At 55.3% G+C, this 22,645-nt stretch overlaps 8 protein-coding genes across 8 annotated transcripts; 4 read left to right on the top strand and 4 right to left on the bottom strand.

Annotated features, from left to right (window-relative positions):
• Positions 1-579: 579 nt before the first annotated feature.
• On the top strand, positions 580-1,934 carry TRIREDRAFT_121818 (uncharacterized protein; the record flags this gene model as incomplete). The annotated part of the gene is made up of 1 exon (XM_006965281.1): positions 580-1,934. The coding sequence occupies exon 1, from the start codon at positions 801-803 to the stop codon at positions 1,932-1,934; it is 1,134 nt and encodes a 377-aa protein (XP_006965343.1). The 5' UTR covers positions 580-800.
• A 754-nt stretch (positions 1,935-2,688) lies between these two features.
• TRIREDRAFT_107389 (uncharacterized protein) lies at positions 2,689-4,581 on the bottom strand (the record flags this gene model as incomplete). The annotated part of the gene is made up of 3 exons (XM_006965418.1): positions 2,689-2,874; positions 2,969-4,510; positions 4,579-4,581. 3 exons carry the CDS (start codon positions 4,579-4,581, stop codon positions 2,689-2,691), a joined length of 1,731 nt encoding a protein of 576 aa, XP_006965480.1.
• Positions 4,582-5,737: 1,156 nt separating this feature from the next.
• TRIREDRAFT_61567 (uncharacterized protein) lies at positions 5,738-6,525 on the top strand (the record flags this gene model as incomplete). Its single annotated transcript, XM_006965282.1, has 2 exons — positions 5,738-6,038; positions 6,107-6,525. The coding sequence occupies 2 exons, from the start codon at positions 5,738-5,740 to the stop codon at positions 6,523-6,525; spliced, it is 720 nt and encodes a 239-aa protein (XP_006965344.1).
• Positions 6,526-6,904: 379 nt separating this feature from the next.
• TRIREDRAFT_61530 (uncharacterized protein) lies at positions 6,905-7,555 on the bottom strand (the record flags this gene model as incomplete). Its single annotated transcript, XM_006965419.1, has 2 exons — positions 6,905-7,165; positions 7,259-7,555. 2 exons carry the CDS (start codon positions 7,553-7,555, stop codon positions 6,905-6,907), a joined length of 558 nt encoding a protein of 185 aa, XP_006965481.1.
• Positions 7,556-10,843: 3,288 nt separating this feature from the next.
• Positions 10,844-13,753, top strand: TRIREDRAFT_121820 (uncharacterized protein). The gene is made up of 4 exons (XM_006965283.1): positions 10,844-10,935; positions 11,042-11,166; positions 11,237-11,394; positions 11,460-13,753. The coding sequence occupies exons 2-4, from the start codon at positions 11,094-11,096 to the stop codon at positions 13,527-13,529; spliced, it is 2,301 nt and encodes a 766-aa protein (XP_006965345.1). The 5' UTR covers positions 10,844-10,935; positions 11,042-11,093; the 3' UTR covers positions 13,530-13,753.
• Positions 13,754-14,754: 1,001 nt separating this feature from the next.
• Positions 14,755-17,466, top strand: TRIREDRAFT_62071 (uncharacterized protein; the record flags this gene model as incomplete). Its single annotated transcript, XM_006965284.1, has 4 exons — positions 14,755-15,171; positions 16,767-17,038; positions 17,104-17,219; positions 17,294-17,466. The coding sequence occupies 4 exons, from the start codon at positions 14,755-14,757 to the stop codon at positions 17,464-17,466; spliced, it is 978 nt and encodes a 325-aa protein (XP_006965346.1).
• Positions 17,467-18,044: 578 nt separating this feature from the next.
• On the bottom strand, positions 18,045-18,703 carry TRIREDRAFT_77932 (uncharacterized protein; the record flags this gene model as incomplete). Its single annotated transcript, XM_006965420.1, has 2 exons — positions 18,626-18,703; positions 18,045-18,552 (listed from the first exon to the last, which is right to left on the bottom strand). Exon 2 carries the CDS (start codon positions 18,306-18,308, stop codon positions 18,045-18,047), a length of 264 nt encoding a protein of 87 aa, XP_006965482.1. The 5' UTR covers positions 18,309-18,552; positions 18,626-18,703.
• Positions 18,704-18,945: 242 nt separating this feature from the next.
• On the bottom strand, positions 18,946-21,562 carry acl1 (alpha subunit of ATP citrate lyase). The gene is made up of 2 exons (XM_006965421.1): positions 20,803-21,562; positions 18,946-20,675 (listed from the first exon to the last, which is right to left on the bottom strand). Exons 1-2 carry the CDS (start codon positions 21,232-21,234, stop codon positions 19,146-19,148), a joined length of 1,962 nt encoding a protein of 653 aa, XP_006965483.1. The 5' UTR covers positions 21,235-21,562; the 3' UTR covers positions 18,946-19,145.
• Positions 21,563-22,645: the final 1,083 nt, after the last annotated feature.

The raw sequence follows: 22,645 nt of genomic DNA on the forward strand, positions 1-22,645 counted from the left end.
CCGTCTTCCCACATCCTTCGGGTCAGCCCAGCGCCACCGCGAACCCAACGCCCAGCTCGCCGAAGCCCGTCGACAGGGCAAATGCGCCGATGGAGCGACTGATTGGCTGCGGGCGTGTCTCAGACGCTGATGCGGCTCCGGCCTGGCGCTGCGTACCTGCATCGGCCCCTGGACTAGCATGTATTAGCAGGCTCTTGGGCAGGTCTAGCGCCGCCAGATGGTGACATCGAGAACGGCTTCGACTCCGTCAGGGGGCAGCCTTGCAGGCATGGATCATGGGAGGAGGACAGTCAGCAATCAATTGACGCATGCCGGAGTGGTGCGGACAGAGGCCGGCCGAGAGAGGTGGGAGAGGAGTCAGAAGTGAGAGTGGAAGGATGGGTGCGTGGGAGGGCGTGGGGACCGGCATTGTGATGAGGGGGGCGTTTGTGTGTTTTGTTTGCCTGGTGATGGGGGATGGCGTTTGCCCAGACGACAAAAAGGGCCCGTATCCAGCTCTCGTTACCCGGCCTCCTCTTCTCCTCTTCTTTCTTCTCTTCTCTCCTCGTCAAGAAGTGTTCGTTTGTGCTCTGTCCCTGTTTGTTCCAGCTCGTCGGTTTGACAGCTACTTCCACTCTTTACAGCTCTCTCGGAAATCAAGCCAGCCTTGTTTCCTCCCATCGGCTTGACGTCGACCGTCCACTCTCTCTCCAGCATTGTTTATAGAAGCGTGAGCAAACTGAGTCTGCCACGTTGAAACGGAATCGATCATCGCCCTCGTCAGCTTATCAACACCAAACACCACACAACCAGCCATCAAGATGAAGTCTGCTGCCGTTGCTGCTTTTGGCCTCTTCGCCAGCCTGGCCTCTGCCAGCCAGCCGATCCGCCACCTGCACTTCCCCAGGTCCAACACCACCAGTGTTGCTGTTGACGATGCTGCTCCCACGACTCTGACCGTCATCGCCACCTCGGTCCACACCGTCATCAGCTGTGCTCCCACTGTCACCAACTGCCCGGCTCGCCTCAACTCGACCGGCGTGGGCAGCCTGCCCGACTCGGCCGTCACTCCCGTCATTGTCACTGACACCATTGTCTTGGCCACCACCGTCTGCCCCGTGGCCGAGGCCTCGAGCATCTCCTCCTCGCTCCAGGCTGCTCACTCCTCGGGCGTCATCACCGGCTCTACCATCAAGGGCACGCCTCCCGCTGCTGTCACTCCTCCTCCCAGCGCCGGTGCCAGTGTCACCGTCTCCGATGTTGTTACCGAGAAGACCCTGACCTACACCATTGGCAAGGGAGCTGATACCTCCGTCGTCACCACCACCATCAAGGCCACCACCCAGCAGACCATCACGCTCACCAGCGTTGTCGGCAACGGTGGCAACGCTCAGCCCACCACCACCACCACTGCTACCAGCACTGGCACCACCACCGTCACTGTTGTCCCCGAGCAGTCTGGCTCTGGCAGCTCTGGCTCCAACACTGGTGGTGACGTCCCCCCTGCCAACGGCGAGGGCTCTTGCGCCAACGCCGCTACCGTCACCGTCACCGTTGCCAAGGAGACTGTCACTGTCCCTGCCTCGACCGTCTATGTCACCATTGCCCCCAGCTCTTGTGACTCTGGCTCCGCTCCCGCCGTTACTGACAAGGGTGTTGAGAACGGCTCTGGCAGCTCTGGCTCTGGCTCTGGCTCCGACTCTGGCTCCTCCGGCTCCGGCTCCGGCTCTGAGGGCTCCGGCTCTGAGGGCTCCGGCTCAGAGGGCTCTGGCTCCGAGGGCAGCGGCTCCGATGCGGCGGCTACCACCCCCTCTGCCGTCATCAGCACCCCCTGCCCTACTGACCTGACCACCACCGTCCGTGCCACTGTCACTGTCCAGCCCTACCCCGTCAACAACGGCACTGCCCCCACCGGCGTTGCTCGTCCCTCTGGCTTTGCCCGTCTCCGCCGATAAAGGGTTACTCCTTCATCGGTCAATAGCCTTGTAACAACACTTGTACAATCAAGGGTGGGAAAATTGGATCAAAACGGAATCTCGAGCCTGGGCTAGCTCCAAGACAAGAAGGACGCACATGATGGCAACTTCAATAGATCATGGTCCAAAATAGAACAGGGAATTTCGAATCAGGGTTTCTCTACGCTGTTGCATGATAGACGTTTTGGATTCACGTGGTTTCTACCATCATGGGCTATTTTTCTTTTGTCTCCGGCTTGTGGGTTGGTTTCTTTTGTATTTGGGCAGACAGGCTTTGCTGCTGTGTGTGTGAGCGAGCGAGTGTACTTCTTTGGGAGACACTCCTCTTTTATCATTCGTTTGTGTATATTCGATAGGCTGTTGAAAGCGATATCTCAGGGCAACCTCTTTTCCGAATTGAACGACTTGTGACGTTTATACAGTCTCGGGCTATCATGATGCTTGTGCTAGGTGTGCCAACTTCAAGCAAAGAAGTAATTTGGACGGGTTTGTTGTGATGCTCTCAATGACGTACAGTAACTCATATTCCACATCTTCGTCATCACTACTATTCATACGACTCCATCAAAAGACATCGAAACCACAAGACGCAGTCATGTTCCATCTCTAAAAACTTATCCCTCGCTGACCCATTTCCCTGGAGTGGAAACACCTTTTGACGCCGCCAAATCCATGAATACAAAAACCCTTCCCATATGAATCATCAGGTATGATTTCTTCACTTGGACCTGTTTCATCCAAGTACTACACGATCATACTGCTCTTGACTCAGATGCCTAAACAGAACATCCTGTAGAGCAGCCCGACTGCGCGCCAACTGCGGCACGATGCCGTCTGCTTGTTGAAGATTGGTCTTTATGCTCTCCATGTGGTCGCTGAGTTGGAGAGCTAGAGCCTTGAGTTCAGGATCTTCGAGGTTCTAGAATACATCGACCGTTAGCAACTTCACACAAACACCTTCTTTCTCCCACCAGTATCTCTATGCGATGGAGAGGGTCAAGTGACAAACTTACACTGAACAGCCCGCCAGGAGATGAACTCCCAGAATGATTAAAGTAAACGTCCTGCTCCGCCATCTTCTTCCTCTGCGAAAGCAACATCTCGGGCGTCGGCGCAAGGACGTGCGCCTTCTTCAGCAGCCCGCGATACTCCCTCCCTTGAGCCTTTGCGCTCGACTCCAAGTTGCGCAGCGCCTCGTAGTCCCTCTCGAGCTCCCGCTCCAGCTTCTCCTTTTCCCGCTCCAGCAGCTCGACCGCGTGGAGCGCCGGGTCGAGCTGTCGCTCCAGAGCCTGCTTGGCGTCCAGCACGCTCTCAAAGTCCAGCTCCGTGGCGCGGCCGTCGCTCACGGCGGCGGCGGCGGCGGCGGTGGGGACTGAACCGGCACCAGCTTGTTGCCTCCCGCGGGGAGCCCTTGCGGAGGGCATGCTTGCGGGGGGAAAGGGAATGCCTCGCGCAATCTTGCGCGTGATGCGGTGCGTCACGAGGCGCAGCGCGGCGGAAGTTTGGTTATGGCGCTGCTCGCTGTTGGAGAGGCGCTGGAGGATGGGTCGGTGGGCGAGAGCGAGCATTGACGCGGCGGCTGAGATGGTAGACTCTGGCAAAGGGCTCCATTTCGATTCAATGGTGGACTGCCGGACGCGGTGCACGTGAGGCGAGACGTGAGGGTAGGGCTTCTCGGGAGATGGGGGGAGGTCGTCGTCGTCGTTGTCTTCTTCGGCGGTCACCGCATCTTGGTGAGTTCGGCGCTGTTTCTTCTTTGGTGTATGCGTATCTGCCGCTTGCTCTGACTCGGCCTCGGGGCGTCTCTTCGCGCTGGGAGCAGACGATTCTCCTCCTCCTCCTGTCACTGCCCCTGACGATGCTCTGCCGCTTTTGGGAGGGCGGCCACGGCGTTTGCCTGATGTTGTTTGTGATGGGCTATCGGCAGCCGCTTTGGCGTCATCACTTGGCCTCTTCTGCATCTCGTTGGGAGCACTGATGTCTCGTAGCGATGGCCGTCCTCGTTTTCGCGGCTGCGCCTGTTGCTTCCCCTTTGTTGAAGCGCGCTCCGAAGCTGCCTCTTCTTCCTGCCGCATGGCCTGCAGAGATGGACGGCCTCGTTTCCGCTTGACAGGTATGTTTGTGTGATTCGAGGGCTTGTCTTGCAGCTGGTCTTCTTCCGAGTCTCGTGCAGCGCTACTTCGCTGGGAACTGCTCGGGGTGCCTTCATCTTCTATCCCTCTATCCTTCAACGAAGGACGCCCTCGCTTCCTCTTCTGCTGCGCCGGCGTCGCTTCATCCAAGCTCATCGCCTCCCGGTCCGCATCTCTCGCCTTGCCTTTTAGCGACGGTCTTCCTCTCCTCTTTGCGGGCTTGGAGCTCTCTGGTGTCGGGCTCGGCTCGGCGGAACTGGGAGAAGCTGCAGTTTTCCTTGGCCTGCCGCGCTTCTTGGGGCGCAGCTGGTCGGGCGCATCGGTATCGTATGCCTCTGTCGCATCGTTGCGCTCTTGCGACGCGTCGAGGTCGAGCTTGGACGCGTTGGAGGGGCGCCCGCGTTTGCGGTTGGGAACGGGCGCCTGTGATGGAGGAGATGGGGTTAGCAGGGCTGTGACTTGAGGAGAGGGAAGACAAAAGGGTGGATTACCATTATGTGATGAAGCTTGCGCAAGAAAGTATTACTTTGCTGAACTGAGCTGGATGAGTTCAGTTCAGTGTGGAGGACAAACAAGAACCATCATCAGCATCAATCTTGCATGTAAAGTTGACCTCAAGCTTCCAATCAGTTTGCGACGCCTCTAACTAGAACTGCATCCAGTGACGGCACTTTTTTCTTTTCTTTTTTCTAGCGGGGCCCCAGCGCCATTCGGCCTCCAGAAACCGGGCGCCTTTGGAACCCCGCGCCCGGATTTACAGCACGTTGCAGCACGGCTCTGTTGGTATTAATCGCATAGGTCTCCAGCTATCAGATCGGTCTGATTTATGGTCCCTGCGTCACAATTACCTAGACACAGCCCTTATACCCAGATACGAGTGGCATATTCAACAAGATCAAAGACAACGAAATGGAGTAGCCCTGCTATCATAAGGCTACTGTATCGCAGAGCACTGCACATTGCCATCTATTGGCAAAGCACATGTCAAGAATGAGGTGATCCCCCCCCCTCAAGCCGAACGCCTTTTCCCGCCCAAAAAACTCCATCCACCTCCGCGCGCTAAGACGCAAGCAAACAAAAAGTCCTCAGAGCGCTCCAGGATGGATCTCTTGGCCCTCAGCTTTTGTTGAACTGCTAGGTAATACTAACACCGCTTCATCGTTACGGAGCATGTACAAGTACAGTACAGTGCCTAAGGGTAAGGGTCAAGGCCGAGAGGAATTCTCAACAAATCAGACCGTCGAGCCAGAGCACTCGGCAAGGTACCACCTACCTTACCTTGGATGCGGCAGGGAAGTACCTACAGTAATAGGGCCACATTTCCCGTCTCCAACAAATCTCTTCTGTCTTGCGCTTGGGACCTCTCGAGGTACTAGAGATTCTTAGCATTCCCGCCATCTTCATAGCTCTCTTTCCTCTTCACCTCCTCCTCCTCCTCCTCTTCTTCTTCTTCTTCTACTTCCTCGTCGCGTTCCTTTGTGTACGAGTATAGGCCAATCTAATCGTAATAACATTTCGGGTTTCAACTGATCGGCTTTGTCTCTCTCATCGGTTCCATTACCCTCTCTGCACAATTGTCTACAGCACAGCCCTGTCCATTGGCCGGTATCCAAAAGACTTCTTCCCCACAACAGCACAAACAGCTTCGCCATGCGCTTCTCCGCAGCTGCTCTCGTGGCGGCTCTGCCCGCGCTCTCTGCCGCCCATGAAAATCCCCTCGACCAATACGTTGCCCAGTTCCAGCAGCTCATTGGCAAATACAGCGCCTATCTGCCCTCTCCCAGCAAGTACGATGACGTCGCCGCTCACGAGGCCAAGACGGGGCCCAAGAAGCTGTCCGTCCTGGGCCTGCACAACTGGGAAGAGACGCTCTACGAGCCTGTTGCCCCCGATGCAAAGGTGCCCGTAGAGTGGTGGGTTCTGATCAGCGGCGGCAACAAGACGTGCTATGGTATGAGCTGGCCAGCTCCTTTTGCGTCGACATAAACTTCTTTGGTTAACACACATTCTTTCTCCTAGGCCGATGTGGTCAGGCTGAGGCTGCCTTCAACGAGACGGCAGTCAAGTTTGCCCAGCTCCCCGCGGCACCTCACATGGGCTATGTCAACTGCGACGACCAGCCCATCCTCTGCAACTCGTGGTCCGCCGGCATTGGCCAGATCTGGGCCTTCGAGATGCTCCCCAAGCCGGCCCCGATCGACGTCTACAAGCGGAGGCTCAACCTCACCACCGTCACCTCGGACGAGCTGGTCGCGCTGTACGAGGCTGGCGATAAGAAGGAGTTTACCCTCATCGAGTCGTGGTTCCACCCCTTCAACGGCAAGGCCAAAGAGCTTGGCCTGGCCATTCCCTTTGGCTACTTCCTCTGGGCCTTCAACCTCCTGCCCCAGTGGGCGTTTATGCTCATTGTCTCCTTTCTCAGCCGAAGCATGATGTAAGTTGATTTTCCAAGCATCTCCTTGACCATTCACGCGGCGGTAGCTAACAGCGAAACTCAGCGGCAACCGTGCTCAACAGCGCAACCGACAGGCTGGTGCTCCTGGAGGCGCCCCCGCTGCTGCCCGACCCAAATAATCGAGCTCAGAACTGAAGGAAGAGCTGGCCGAGTTGCCATGGGCTGGACCGGAATATTTGTGCCAACCTCGGGCGCTGAATGATGTGATGTAAATGATTTAAGACGGGGAGCAACCACCGGTGGCTTTTTTGCTGCGCATGATACCAACCTGAGAGCCGTTGGTGTCGTAAGCTTTCGGGCACAATGAGTTATGTAGCTGTTTACGACCAGGAAAATGAAGAACATATGCGAATGAGGTTCAGTCATGATTTGCTCTCGCATGCGTCTTGGAGTGTTTTCAAGCCGTCGACAATCTCGTCCCGGAGCTTGCCGTTGGCCAGTTTGCCGTAGCGGAGGTCGCTCAATCCGCCTATTGTCTGCTGAATGGATTCTTGGAGTGCTGCTTCTTCATCCTCGAGCCTCTTGATCTCCGCTTCGAGGGCCCCAACCGCACCCTCGAGCTCGGGGATGACGGAATGGATGCTATGCGTGGCGCTCTTCAGACCGGAATCGTGGCCAAACAACTGCATCCGTCATCAGCATGCGCATCTTTTCCCTTGAAACCCCCCAAGTAGAAACGGGGAATCAAGCCCAGAAGTTCTTTGCAGCAAACTTACAGCTCTCTCCATCTCGACTTCTCCATCTAGATCCTCCCTCTCCGCCTCTCTCTTCAGCCGCAAGACCTCCTTTCTCATGATGGCCCCGCGCTTCACTTCGTCCTCGATGTTGGCGGAGACGGCGTCGATCACCGAGTTCCTCTGCGCTTGCAGGTCGCGATAGAGGGACCTCAGCTGCGGCGCGTGTTGGAGCTGGCGGGGGAAGAGGAGGACGAACTGGTTGAAGGTGAGGATGGAGGGGAGGGGGGCTGGTTGGAGGAGGTAGCTTGTGAGGATGTCGGATTCTGTGGGTGGCATTGTGACTGCGTTTGCGGATGGGGATCCCACTGTGTTTCTCTTTGTTGCTATTTGATGTGGGATTTAAATGATGGGCTGGTTTGTGACAGGTATTTTGTCAAGAGGTCGCGAGTGTGCTGGTGGCGTATAGATATGTTGAGTGTTTGCAGTAGGTTGTTGTTGACTATGAGTTGAGATGCTGAGGCGCGTCAACGTGAAAGGCATTTGTGGGTCTTGATGCATCTGCTGCTATAAGGTATGGACAAGGTACCTAGGTAGCCTTGGATTGACTGAAAGTGTACCATCAACCAGCACTCGAATCAGTCAGTCGCCTTGGACATTTTACAAGCACATGCAATGTTTGAAGAACGAATTACTCTCTTCCACGAAGATATAAGCCTTTTCAGGCCTTATTAGTCTGACCGCGAAAGCTTGACATCTTCAGAACCTCTGATTGGCATCATTTCGATGCGTACCCTATACCTATGCATCCTGTCGGCGTCGGTTTCTTCAACACGGGCTCTCCACGTTGCTGTTGAGGGATCCTTGATACAATACAGATCGATGAGACTTTGCAATCTTGTCGCACCTGGGCTCTTAGAAGCCGTGGCTTTCATTCGTCTCGGGCCATGATAGTTCAGCGATATGACATTCGGAATGAATCAGGTCAAGTCAGCTATTGTAGGAAACATCTGCCCAATGTCTGAGGACTGAACCCCAGTCACCAGTCGCTACAACATATTGTTATTGTGCGTCTATTGCTGAGGCTCGTCTAACCGCCCAAACCCGACATCATATTTAAATCAACAGCCTCAATTTCGAACGAACATACAGATACCATGACTGTCTCCAAGCCCACTACGCCACGGCTTTTCTTGCTATCCCACCGGTCGAAGGGCACCTACATAACAGTCATTGTGCATTCCACTGAGAGCTTCCAACTGCCCCGGCCTTTCCGAAAGCGCTCATACATCTCCAACGAAGCCTACGGAGTCAGCCACTGACATTTGCTGAAATAAAATCTGCAACTTGCCAGCGAGATCCCGGAGATTTTGGGCAATTTACTCTCTTGTTGGGCGGTTTGTATGTACGGAGTACGGAGTATTCGTAGGGTCATGGGCAGCATGAGATGACACGAGATAGATACTCCGTAGACGCCTACCTTACCTACCTAGGTTGTTACTGACCACACAGCATCAGCCTCAGCATCAGCACCCACATCCGCATCCTGCGAGGTCAAGGATCGGCCATGCCAGGCTTGCCACGGCTATCATCGTCCGCGGCGGCAACGTGATGCAGTTACTAGACTAGGTAGTACGCTCACGGCTTGATGAAATTATCACCACCAGTATTAGCGCCCTTTCTTCGCGAGATCTCTGGGCGCGACCACAACAACGTGTATTGGCCGATGCGATGCATCTTGACCGTCTTACAAGCCAGCCTCGGGTCTGGAAGCTGTCGGATCTCCCTAGAAGCCGGGCCATTTTGGACGGCCACGCATAGCAACTCCGAGTCTGATCTGGGGGGGTCCTGACACTAGTCGCCGGCGATGGCTGGAAGACGAGGGAAGCGATGCTTATGCAGATAAGCCGGACGGCATTGGCTGAATCCTACCTATCATCCTACTACTTGGCACATGTACGAAGAACGGGTGCCTGTGTCAAAACCGTTGAGCGGCTGATGAAGCAGTACATTGGCCCAATTGCTATAGAGCTTGTTCTTGTCGATGGCTTCAGGCTCTCTCTCTCTGGCCGGATAAAAGGATTCGCCAACAGCAAGAATAGCATTTCACCCAAAATCTTGACTCGCCGAGAGCCGAGCACTGCGAGATCGGCTACAATGGAGCTCAACTTTTTTTTTTCTCCTTGTAGGTATTACTACAACCCAATCAAAAGACCCTTATTTCCTAGTCCGTAGTTGGTTTGAGAAGCAACCCACCTTCATGTGGCACGGCTCAGCTCCCCTAACGGATGTCGTGATGCGAGTCCTTTGCACACCATGGGGGATCCATGTTGGCACCTGGTAGAGAACTCGGCTGCTTCTCCTAGGAAGGACATCCTTCTCCGTTACGGCACAGATTCGCCTGGAGACAGAGTTGCTTGTGATAGTCTGACATGCAGGCATGTATCCCGCGTGGCTCTCATGCATGTAGGTATGGGAAGCTATCGGTGTCAGTAACAGATACCTCACTCCTCGTTACATGCTACGCTTACCCGCAGTTCCCCATACAAGCAATAGGTACGGAGTACAGCAAGAAGGGGAGGGGGGCAAGATAGGTGCGGAACGCCGAGGCAGGTCGACCTGATGATGTCCCCAATTGATTTACAAAGAACCAATTGATCCGTGGCGAGGGTTCTGGGTGCTCTATCTCGATTGTGGTTGGGATCTTCGGGTACGAGTACGGGATGGAGCGAGCTCAGCATGCAGAAAATTCTGCACCTCATTCGCTAGCAAGGAAGCTCAACTGCCCCGGGGGAATAATCAGTTTGCCATCCAACTCCGACTTGACTCTGGATGGCTCGACTGGACAGTACGAGTAATACTCGTAAACCAGACAGATGAACTGGCCAGAAGCTCCTTGTCTCCCCCACTCGAGTTCTGTTCATTTCACCGGCTTCCAGGTATCACCGTCTGTAGCGGCAACTTGAAGACGAGTAGAAACGAGTACATACGAGTACGACGGCTGTTGAATGCTGGTATTTTGCATGTGTTAATCGCATTGTCCTCCACTAAACCAGGTCCTAGTCTGGAGGTAGCACCCCGTAGTCCCCATCAATTTTACCTGGTAGGAGTGCCTGTACTCCATACTATCAGCACCTGTCCAAGGTACTCTAGTGCTATCGTCTCGGCGCTGGGGAGGCCATTCGCACAGGTCTGCCCACACTCGCCCACGCGCTAGGGCGGATGTCACTAGTACGCGATACGGTTCCCCCAGGCAAGGATTGATGGCCGGCCCGTCATTACGCACGGCTATGAATAAGAGAAGCGTTGGAGGACCCTCGAGCACCTCCGATGGCGCAAATCGCGCAATCCGGCTGACGCCCAGCCCCCAGCCAAAGCCCAGTGTTTCTCTTTGCTCGAATTGGCCAGGGAGAGAGAGGAAAAAAAACTTGGAGGACACGGCGGATTGATTGCTCCACATGCAGGAAAAAAGACCCGATCACAATAGCCCCAGGCAGAATCCCCGACCGCCTTCGTCTTACCCCTCCCCCGCTCGGCGCTTTTCTGCTCGATTCACTTAATATTCAGGTCCTGCCCGCGCTCGTTCCTCCAACCTTTTCCCTCTCCATCCTCTCCAGCGTGTCCTTTTTACTCTCTCATCTTTTCCATACAAAGGGCTCATTCCTCCTCTTCTCTTCTGCTTCTGTGATATAGGCAGGACCATCTGATTGGTATTACCAGTGAGTACAACCTCCATCCTTCAGCCCTCCCCCATTGGCGTAACGCCCACATGACACTCAGCTCTTGCCAACCGTTCATCTCAATTGACTCTCGTCTTCCTCGCAGCTTCTCATCAATCACAATTCGTCCAGTCCGCATATCAAGACCAATCGCAAAGATGGTTCAGTCCGCAGTTCTCGGTTTCCCCCGTATGGGTGTCAACCGTGACCTGAAGAAGGCCACCGAAGCTTGTTAGTCCCCGTGCCCTGTTTGACCGACGTCGCCCAACACCGAAAACTCTTCTAACCTTGACATGTGCAGACTGGGCTGGAAAGATCTCTCAGCCTGAGCTGCTTGCCGAGGCCAAGAGGCTCCGTCTGGCTCACTGGAAGATCCAGAAGGATGCCGGCGTCGACATCATCCCCAGCAACGACTTTGCCCTGTACGACCAGGTTCTCTCTCACATCCAGGACTTTGGCGTATGTTTGCAATCCGTCCCCAACTCACACCGACTGATCAATTGCTAATTTGTGAAACAATGCAGGCTGTCCCTGAGCGATACACCAAGGATGGCCTTGACACCGTTGACCAGTACTTCGCCATGGGCCGTGGCCACCAGAAGGGTGGCGTTGACGTCCCCTCCCTGGAGATGGTCAAGTGGTTCGACTCCAACTACCACTACGTCAAGCCTACCCTCCAGGACGGCCAGACCTTCAAGCTGACCGCCACCCCCAAGGCCGTTGCTGAGTTCAACGAGGCTAAGGAGGCCGGTATCATTACCCGCCCCGTCCTGGTCGGCCCCGTCTCCTTCCTGCACCTCGGAAAGGCCGACCGTGGCCAGACCGTCGACCCCATTGACCTGCTCGACAACCTCCTGCCCGTCTACGAGCAGCTCCTCATCCAGCTCAAGGAGGCTGGTGCCGAGACCGTCCAGATCGACGAGCCCGTCCTCGTCTTCGACCTGCCTGCCAAGACCAAGGCCGCTTTCAAGCCCGCCTACGAGAAGTTCGCCAGCCTCGGCGACAAGATCCCCAAGCTGGTCTTCACCACCTACTTCGGTGACATCGTCCACAACCTGGACCTCGTCCCCAAGGACATCTACGCCGTTCACATTGACCTTGTCCGCAACCCCGAGCAGCTCGAGACCGTTCTCGGTGCTCTCGGCCCCAAGACCGTCCTGTCTGCCGGTGTTGTCGACGGACGTAACATCTGGAAGACCAACCTGAAGCGCGCCATTGAGATTGTCGAGAGCGCTATCCAGAAGCTCGGCAAGGAGCGTGTCATTGTTGCCACCTCTTCCTCTCTCCTCCACACTCCCCACACCCTCGCCAGCGAGAAGAAGCTGGACCCTGAGATTGCCGACTGGTTCGCCTTCGCCTCCGAGAAGGTTGTCGAGGTCGCCATCATTGCCAAGGCCGTGACTGAGGGCCCTGCCGCTGTCCGTGAGCAGCTCGAGGCCAACGCCAAGTCCATCCAGGCCCGCGCCACCTCTCCCCGCACCAACGACCCCCAGGTCAAGGACCGTCAGGCCAAGATCACCCCTGCCGACTACAACCGCAAGTCTGAGTTCCCTGTCCGTATCAGCGCTCAGCAGAAGAAGCTCAACCTCCCTCTCTTCCCCACCACCACCATCGGCTCCTTCCCCCAGACCAAGGAGATCCGCCTGTCCCGCAACAAGCTGACCAAGGGCGAGATCACCGCCGAGGAGTACGACTCCTTCATTGAGAAGGAGATCCGTGACAATGTCAAGATCCAGGAGGAGCTTGAGCTCGACGTCTTTGTCCACGGTGAGCCTGAGCGTAACGACATGGTCCAGTACTTCGGTGAGCGCCTGAACGGCTATGCTTTCACCACCCACGCCTGGGTCCAGAGCTACGGCTCTCGATGCGTCCGACCCCCCATCATTGTCGGCGACATCTCCCGCCCCGCCCCCATGACCGTCAAGGAGTCCAAGTACGCCGTCTCCGTCTCCAGCAAGCCCATGAAGGGTATGCTGACTGGACCCGTCACCTGCCTGCGATGGTCTTTCCCCCGTGACGACGTCCACCAGTCCGTCCAGGCCGAGCAGCTTGCTCTGGCTCTGCGTGACGAGGTCGTCGACCTCGAGGCCGCCGGCGTCGACGTCATCCAGGTCGATGAGCCTGCTCTCCGTGAGGGTCTCCCTCTCCGCTCTGGCAAGGAGCGTGATGCCTACCTCAAGTGGGCTGTCAACGCTTTCCGCCTGGCCACCACCGGCGTCGAGGACTCCACTCAGATCCACTCCCACTTCTGCTACTCTGAGTTCCAGGACTTCTTCCACGCCATCGCTGCCCTCGATGCCGACGTTCTGTCCATTGAGAACAGCAAGTCCGATGCCAAGCTGCTGAGCGTCTTCGTCGACTCTGCCTACCCCCGCCACATCGGACCTGGTGTCTACGACATCCACTCTCCCCGTGTTCCCAGCGAGCAGGAGATCAAGGACCGCATCGAGGAGATGCTCCAGTACCTCAAGCCTGAGCAGCTCTGGATCAACCCCGACTGCGGTCTCAAGACCCGCCAGTGGAAGGAGACCAAGGAGGCTCTGGCCAACATGATCGCCGCCACCAAGTACTTCCGTGCCAAGTACGCCAAATAAACAACTCACATTGTTTGTTTGTATCTCATCCTACTATTGCAACGTAGGAGGGGTCTGGCTGATTAGGCGCAAACAACCTTTCAACTTGCCATGTTTGCTGCATTGGCATAGTTTGCGCCAGTAGCCAGGCACGATTTCAACATCGGCGTTTGGGCATGGTTTAGGTGACAAAGACGGGTTATTACGGCACCCACAAGCAAAAAAATGATTTCTTTGACATCGTTTGGGATTACGGAAAGGTCGGTTGGGCGAGCATTCAACATATGCATACGTGCGTTGCTTCTCCTGTTTTGGGAGAAAAAGCATTGGGGATTGAAAGTTTAGGATGGTTATCCGAAAAGTCTTCAACAAGGCGTTTATGAGGTGAGATGAAATCTAGGCAAATGAGTTTTTATGAGTATAGATACCCCGATTCAACCTGGGAAAATAAAGAGAAGAAATTTGACCTGGTGAAACTTGTTGCTCCCATAGTCTCTATGAAATCTGCTCTCTGCATGTTACAATGTTTTAGAAAGTCAACGAAAAGGGACATGATTTTTTTTTTGGCTATTCGCGTCGCGTGTTGGAGCGTGGAAAGCTCGAGAAGAACTCGACGTTTCTCAAGGGGAACGATACCTTATTCTTAGAGAGATTGGCGTGGCGTCACCAAAGGTATCTGATGAGCTTCTACTGGCCAAAGCTAATGATGTTGAGACGCCAGACAATGAAAGATATTGATCCTCTTTCAAGTTCAGTATGATCAAATGCTGGCTCCTACAAATACGAAAGACTTTGCCGTGAGCAAGGACTCTATCACAGGAGGTTCAAGCTGTCTGAGATCCCGACACGGTATTGACACTGTACGTCCAAACAGCAGCGACTCACAGTGGCACAGTGCCAGAACGCCCACCTCCCACCGCTCAAGCCTTTAGCGGCCCCAGAAGCAGGGGCTGAATCGCCCTGGAGCTGTCTTTGCCTCATTCACCTCCAGTCCATCTCACTCACGTGTCTCCCTGTAACATCCATCCTCTGCTGCCAACGGCCATTCCGACTTTTATCAGACTTCATCACCATCAAAGTGTAAATCCTACCTATCAGACGCCATCATACAAGAGCTCATCCATCTCGTCCTCTTTCTAGGTATAACAACCTCCTCAAATCTGATCGTCCACCAAAACCAACAAAAAAAAAGCAGAGATTAATTCCCACGCAGAAGCATCTATCTCATCTCATTCCCTTTCCCACCATGGCGCCGGCGCGACAACAGCCGCCGCCGCCGTTCGCAAAGGACGAAAAGGTCCTCTGCTTCCACATGGACATGCTCTACGAGGCCAAGATCATGGACGTGCAGCCGGCGGAGAAGCCCAACGAGGGCTACCGCTACAAGGTGCACTACAAGGGCTGGAAGAACACCTGGGACGACTGGGTCCTCGTTGACAGGATCCGGCCCTTTGACGACGAGCACAAGGAGCTGGCCGCCCAGCTCCACGCGCAGCTCAAGAACAGCATGCAGAAGACGTCAAAGGTGCCCAAGAAGATTGTCAAGAACGGCGCAGGCGGCGGCGCTGGCGGCGAGTCGGCGCGCGGCAGCGAGGAGCGCGGTTCCGCCGTCACCCAGGGAGGCCGCGGCGGACGGAGAGGCAAGGACTGGGAGCTGGAGCAGGTAAGCTTGAACTTTTGCCTCTGGGCTTTCTCCTTTCTTTTCGACTCTGTCATCAGTTTGCAATGTGTTTTCTCGCGTCATCTTCTTTCCCTTTTACCCCTTTTGCTCTCGTCAACCCTCATGTGGCGGTATCATACTTTGTTGCTGCACGTTCCGTGGCGTGCTCTTTTCAATGCCTCCGGGCCCGGAATCGTGGGATCCCTGCAATCAAAGCAACGCGTCGCCTCGACGGGACCTCCAGGACTCCGGAAAGATATCGTACCTTTCAAGCTTTGCCGATACTGTTGGATACTTTGAAGCCTTCGGTGTTAAACTGTCCGCCGGCCCTCTCCTCATGGTTCGGCGACTTGCCGATTCCATCAAAGAAGAAACCTACGCGCCTACATAATCCCCATTGTACTCGCTCAACTGGCATTCGGCGTACGACAAGGCTGAGGGCTGGCCTGAAATAGAGTTGAGGGCTGCTTTCGAGTTATGCCCGTTCAGTCGATGAGAGTCAACAGCGAGAGACTGCAGACCGGAGGAGGGGTTACCAGTCAGCTATATAACCGTGGCTGTCCTCCCCTTTGCTTCGGACGGGTGTAAGAACGTTTCCAACTCTCGGACAGAAGTATATGCACATCGGCTGCATTCCTTCTCGATACGCGTTCGACCATTGAAACGCCGCTTTTCTACGGTTCTACTCTCTCTCCGACGTTTCACCAGCGACAGTCCGCTCTCCAAAAGGGAGCAACAAGGTCAAGCTTGCGCGCCTCACCACCGGCGCAGAGAGAAAGATGCCTGCGAGGTCTTCCACCAAGACCTCGGCACAGGCCGCGTCCGGGCCTGAGCCAGCCAGCCGGCACAGGTCTCAGCCGTCTTCAAAGCCTGCAGCAATTATGCTCAGGCTCACATACAACAACCGGGCCGCAGACTTGGCAAGGGAAGCCCAGGTCCCCTCCGAGCCGGTCATCGAGCCTGGCCGCCGCCGCCAGACCAGGCTCAAAATTACATACAAGAACCGGGAGGCGGATTATGCCGCGATGGCTGCTCAAGCTCCAAAGGCTATCAAAGCCGAGGAGGCCAATCCCCCCATTGCTCCTGAGCTGCTCCGCCTGATGAAGCTTCAGCTCTTCTTTGGCGCCTGGACCACGGACGATGACAGGACAGAGAGGATCTGTGGCTATCTCGAAGATGAGTTTGCTACGGGAGCCAAGATCAAGTCTGAGTCGTCTCCTGAGCCTCCCTGTCATCCTCGTAGAGGCCCAATCAAGCTCGGGTTGACATGGAGAAACCGGCACGCAGCACTTCTTGAGGAGGGGAGATATATCCGAGCACAAAGGGCACAGATGTCTTGCCAAGCACGAAGGTCCCCTCGGGCACAAAAGTCATCCTGAGACTGCCCTGGCTGAGCGATGCCGAACTTGGATAACGGGTTCTGGATTCTTTGGCGATGCCGCACCAAGGAGCCTTTCAATTTCCCCCACATGTTTCCCTGTTGCATCCCCTCTCTAAAGCCTCTACGTTCCATTTATGAGTATTCGCCGTCGATCACTTCACTTGTTCCGTCACATTTTGCGAGTTCTTGCCCCAAATACATTCTCACAACTTCACAGGAGGACGCATTCCACAGCAAACCGATGATCAACATTTCCGTGCCTGATCACATACAAGCGATGCTCGTCGACGACTGGGAGAACATCACCAAGAACAACCAGCTCGTCCCCTTACCGCACGCAAATCCAGTCTCCAAAATCTTTGAGGACTATCTTGCTGTCGAGCGGCCACGCAGAGAAGAAGGGTCGTCTAGTATGGACATCTTGGAGGAGGTCATTGCCGGTTTCAGAGAGTATTTCGAGAAGGCTCTTAGTAGGATACTGCTCTATAGGTATGCGGGCTTGGGCATCTATCTACTCCAACACTTTGGTGTTTTGCTTACACACATGTTTCCAGATTTGAGCGTCATCAGTACATGGATCTGCGGAAACTCTGGGACAATGCCGACGAGAACGCGCAGTACAAGAGTGTCTGCGATGTCTACGGCGCAGAGCATCTTGCCCGCCTCATTGGTTCGTGATGACACAGCGGCAGCTGTCTCCCAAACACTTCTTTGATAGAAACATCGGCTGACATTGGTGTTTAGTTTCCCTGCCCGAACTTCTCGCCCAGACGAACATGGATCAACAATCCGTATCCCGGCTTCGAGAAGAAATCGGAAAGTTCACCTCTTGGCTGGGCCGCAACTGCGAAACGTACTTTGTCAACGAGTACGAGACACCCTCCCAGGAGTACATTGACAAGGCCCGAAGCTTTTAGGAATCCTCCTCGGGCCGTCATCGCCAGCGGGTCTGAACTTTTTACAAAGCAACCCCTGTGCATCTTTCTCTCGAGCACTTTGGGTGTCAAATAGTGCTCGTTTAAGCCATCTTTGGGTGTCAGATGAGCCATCTTTTGTCTGGCCTGTTTGATGATGCCTGTTTCAGTTGGAATTGGTTTTTTTTTTGGAATGGATCACTTAGTTCTTCTTTTAATGCATGGAACGGTTAATCTTGTCTTGTGTGTTTTTTTCGCTTCCAATATAGTGCTTTGGGTTTAGGGGAGGTGTGGGAGCAACAGAATACAGAAAAAAAGCTGTTTGTCGAATTCTTTCGAAAGCCGTTACAATATCGTACAAGTGAAGCACATCACGTCCACCTCAATCGTGTAGATCCCCAACCTTTCCTCCCCCCAACGTATATACATCTTCCCCCTTGCACATCTCAACCTCCTCCTCAGGCCCCAATCCCATCCCATCCCATCCCTCCAACCCCTTCCCAAACAAACCATCGCAGCCGACGATGTTCCTGCTCCCAAGAAGTAAAAAGCAGGCCCAAAAGAAAAAAAAAAAAAAAGTTTCACATCCTTTTCACCGCCCTCTCAACATAAAACCCCCTCTCCGGCGTCCTCTCCGCCTTGACCTCCGCCTTGCTCAACCTCCTCTCCACCTCCTGCACGCGCACCAGCTCCTTGACCTTCATAATCATGCCCGCAAACTGCGGCTCCGCCGGGTGAAACACGGTCTGCATGCGCCGCCGCAGGCCGAGCGCCTGGAGGACGCCCCGCGTGCGCTCGGGGAGGCCGATGGCGGAGCGGTGCAGAGTGATGCGGAAGAAGGACATTTTTTTCTTCTTTTCTTTTCTCTCTCAAGCTTCCTCTTTTTTCTTTAAGTTGTTTATTTGTTCTCCTTCTTATCTCTCTTAATCGTCCGCTTTTGGGGGGGAGGCCTCGCGCTCTCTCTCTCTTTCGGGTGGTGTTTATGGTGGGCTGCTTTATGGAAGTGATCTGGTCGATCGAAAGCAACTGTAAAATTACAATCGGAGAAGAGGAATCTGGGCAGTCGTTGAACTTTCGGGATTCGCTCAACTGAGGCGCATGTGTTAGCAAACCCGGTGACGCTCAAGAGGAGAAAAAAAGAGATGCAAGACTCGACCCGTACAAATATTCCGCTCGGAGAGCTCCCGTTGGCTATGCTGTAAGAAGGAATTCAATGTAGAATCACCCTTCTATCGTTCCTTCGCCTCGGACAAGGAGATTGGAGGGTGGATGAGGTCTAGTTATAGGATTGGAGCTGCTTCGTAGCTGGGATAAAGTGCAAGTCGTCGCGATAAGATATCATCCCACTTCACATCGACAGCCTCGTCCATGTCACGTGACGGAAACCGGGAAGGCTAACGTGCACCCAAAACAGCTGCTAGACAGTCATCACTTGATACAAATAGCGAAGCGATTATGACTTTGCAATGGGCAAGAAAGGGCGCGATTTTTATAATGGTGAATTAGTTTCATCTATTGTCATCAATAATGTATGATTTAAATCCTCATAACGATCCCGCAGCGACTACAAGCATGTGTGCTGCTACTTGAAGCCTTGACAAACCAGCCCTTCCCAAATCCATCAAACGGCCACAGCTATTTTATAATGTCTCTCTATCCCTCTTTTACTTCTCAACTCCCACTTAGATCTGAACCTCCACTCTGCCCTGACCACTGGGCTGGCCCTCGCTGAGGTTGGGCAGCAAGTAGGTAATGTCATCCCAAGGGTGACGGTACAGACCGGTGCGCAGTCTCTTCTGGTCGAGGAAGTGGGCAATGAGACCAATGCTTCGGCCCAGAACGAACAGACCGTTGAGGACACCCATGGAGAGGTAGTCCTCGGCCTCCTCGGCGGAAAAGGCACCGCAGTTGCGCATGAGGTCCACGAAGCAGACGGCAATGCAGCCGTCGACGTTGAGGATCAGGCTGTCCTTCTTGGAGGTTGTGACGGTCTCGACGGCCAGGGCGTAGTCGAGCAGCTTGTGGCTGGGGAACTTGGCCTTGACGTACTCCTTGACAAGCTCGACACGCAGGTCGGGGTTGTTTCGGGACTTGATGCGGTGGCCGATACCGGGAATCAGCTTGTTCTGCTTGCGCATGCTGTCCACGAAGTCACGGGGGCTGAGGTTCTTGTCAAAGGCCTTGGTGAACTCCTCAGCGGCGCCGTCAAGGGCACCACCGAAGCGGGAACCAATGGTCAGCAGACCGGAGACGAGGGCGCTGATCAGGTCCTTGCCGGCACGGGTGGTGATGATGGTGTTCATGGCACCAGACACGGCGGGACCGTGGTCGGCAGTGAGCATGAGGACCATCTCCAGGAACTTGGAGGCGTAGTCGGGCAGTCTGCGGCGGAACCACAGCAGGGACATGACACCGCCAACGCCGATGTCCTCCTTGAAGACGTCCGAGATGGGCATGCCAGCGTAGAGGAGCTCCTGGCCACGGTCGTCGGAAATGGTGGAGATGAAGGCAGCGGGCTTTCGGATGAGACCGAGCTCCTGGGCCCAGGAGTAGTCGATGGGGATCTTGGGGACGCCGGGCTCGGGGCGGGGGACAATGGTACCCTCCTTGACGAGCTTCTCGTAGACCTCCTTGAGCACGGCAGGCATGTCCTCAAAGGTGTTGGGGACGTGGAAGCCGGCCTCGCGCATGGACTGGTTCTTGACGGTGGCCGTCTCGAGCTGTGAGTTGGCAAAGGAGCCGGCGTGGCCGAACTGGACCTCCGTCTTGAACATGCTGGCGCAGGTACCAATGGCCCAGGCAACAATGGGCTTGGTGATGATGCCCTGCTTGACGGCATCAATCACCTTGTACTCCTCAACACCACCAACCTCACCGAGCAGCACCAGGATCTTGCAGTCGGGGTCGGCCTGGTATCGCAGAAGGTGGTCGATGAAGGTGGTACCGGGATACCTGTCACCACCAATGGCGACACCCTCGTAGACGCCGTCGGTGTTCTGGGAGATGATGTTGTTGAGCTCGTTGGACATGCCACCAGACTTGGAGACGTAGCCGACGGAACCCTTGCGGTACAGCTTGGAGGCCACAATGTTGTCCATCATGCCACCAGTGTTACCGATCTTGAAGCTGCCGGGCTTGATGCCACCGACAGTGGCGGGGCCAATGATGGTGACGCCCTTCTTCTTGGCGACATGAGCAATTTCACGAGCTCGCTAGAGGAACAGACGGTCAGCAATTGGGTTCCAATGGATCTTCTATTGTCCGCCCTCTCCATTTCCCCCCTCTCCCCAGCAATTGGAGCAGACAGAGACTTAGAAAGAATTTAGAACAGGAACTTACTCGCTCAGGAACACCCTCAGCAATGATGGCAATGGTCTTGATCTGGGGGAACTCCATCAATTCCATGGTGGAGCTGTAGACACTTCGGGAGGAGGCGAAGTTGACAACGACGTCGACGTCGGGGTGCTTGGCAATGGCCTTCTCGGTCTGCTGGTAGACGGGCAGCAGAGTCTCGCTGGTGCCCCAGTACATCTTGCTGACGAACTGGCCACCAAAGGTGTAGATGATGCCGGCAACCGAGGGCGTCTTGCGCTTGCAGATGAAGTCAAAGTCCAGCATGCCCTGGACGGCGCGGGGCTGCAGGCCGTAGACGAAGCATCGCGTCTTCTCGGAGAAGAGGGCGTGCGACGGCAGAGGGCTGAGAGGGCGGCTGGGGGCAGCGAAGCGCTGGATTCTATCGTTGGCCGACAGCTGATCCTTGGAGCCAGACATGGTGATGTGTGTGCGAGCTGGTCAAGCGGTGGTTGAAGTTGTTTTGGAGGAGGAGGGGGAAAAAAGAGGTGAGGCAGGAAGAAAATGGCGGGGTGAGCTGCGTCCTGCAAAGAAAAAGGCACCGGTCAACAGCTGAGCTTGACTGGCAAGATTAATAGAGGCTATTCTGCGTCTGCCCACACCGAGACAAGGCAAAAGACCACAAAAGACAGGATGAAGATGGCGGGAGATGGATTTGCAAGAAGAGGGAGAGGAAGAGGGAAGAGAGCGCGGCAGACAATTGAAGGATGCAGAGAGGCCCTTCAACGGGGGAGAGCCAGATTTCAGGAGAGCAGCGCAGCGCAGCACACAGCAGTGACACTGGACCTGGAACCGCTGCTTTTGCTTTAGCTCTCGCAGCCAGCCAGACGCGCAGGGCGGGGCTCGAGCTCAGCGGGATGGGCTGGGCTGGGCTGGGCTGCAAAGTCTCGCGCCGTATCCGTACAAGCACCCGCCGCGCACGCAAGTACCACGCTACGGCAGCGCACCCCGTCCACCATGTGCGGCGAGGGGCGCCCTGTACCAGCGTGGAGGCGCCGCGGACGTACCCGGTACGAGCACTAGCCCCGTGGGTACCTGGGCCTCCGAAACGGTGGGGAAGGGCGGACTCGGCCAGCGAAGCCTTGCACCGCCTAACGGCAGCCAGAACCCCAAGAGCGGCGATCGGCGTGTTTACGCGCAGCCAGGTGCCAAAGTGTGAAAGCGATGCTGGACGGGGGGAGAGGACAAGAAGGCGAGAGATGCTTACCGGAGGGGATGGATGGCTGTGAGGGTGGCGCCCAATATTGCAACGGCGCTGACGCAGGATGAAGACAATAATGCGTGTCGTGGTCCGCTGATTTCGTCCAACGTGCTCCCAGCGACCTAATATTGGCGTCGTCGTGTGCCTCTGCAAGCGGGTAAGAGAGGTTCCGATGCTTTTTCAAGCTCGAGGAGGGGGGCGTAATCAGAAAGTCAATTCGCACGGCAACAAGCCACCACAACGAGTTGGGGATCTATTTTGGGAGGGGTGGAGGGCCGTAGGTCTAACTCAGAATTGTTGAATAGCAACAACCTTGAGCGCCTCTGAGACACAGATGATATGATGGGAGATCCCGGTCGCGGCCTGGCCATGGCCACTAACACCGGCTGGCATCCGGTCGTACCGGTACCTCGCCGAGCCACGCATTCTGCTCCCGATTTCCTTGTGTCGGCTGCTTCGTCGAATCGAGTGCCTGGATTTGCCTGGAATGCAAGCTTTGCTGGGAACTGTGAGTGGCCTTCAAGGGCTGCGATCCTTCGATTGACCAAATCCAAAATGACTCCCCCTGGCTGATTCGCATTCGCAAACACGCGGGGGGGTTCCCGTCATCTCATCCCATGCAATCCCGGT

Source organism: Trichoderma reesei (assembly GCF_000167675.1).
Source record: "Trichoderma reesei QM6a unplaced genomic scaffold TRIREscaffold_9, whole genome shotgun sequence".
Lineage (NCBI taxonomy): Eukaryota > Fungi > Ascomycota > Sordariomycetes > Hypocreales > Hypocreaceae > Trichoderma > Trichoderma reesei.

Coding starts and splice junctions, on each gene's coding strand:
- TRIREDRAFT_121820 (XM_006965283.1), top strand. CDS start 11,094: ATGGTTCAGTCCGCAGTTCTCGGTTTCCCCCGTATGGGTGTCAACCGT. Junction 11,167..11,236: donor GAAGAAGGCCACCGAAGCTT/GTTAGTCCCCGT, acceptor TGACATGTGCAG/ACTGGGCTGGAAAGATCTCT. Junction 11,395..11,459: donor CTCACATCCAGGACTTTGGC/GTATGTTTGCAA, acceptor GAAACAATGCAG/GCTGTCCCTGAGCGATACAC.
- acl1 (XM_006965421.1), bottom strand. CDS start 21,234: ATGTCTGGCTCCAAGGATCAGCTGTCGGCCAACGATAGAATCCAGCGC. Junction 20,676..20,802: donor CTGAGGGTGTTCCTGAGCGA/GTAAGTTCCTGT, acceptor CTGTTCCTCTAG/CGAGCTCGTGAAATTGCTCA.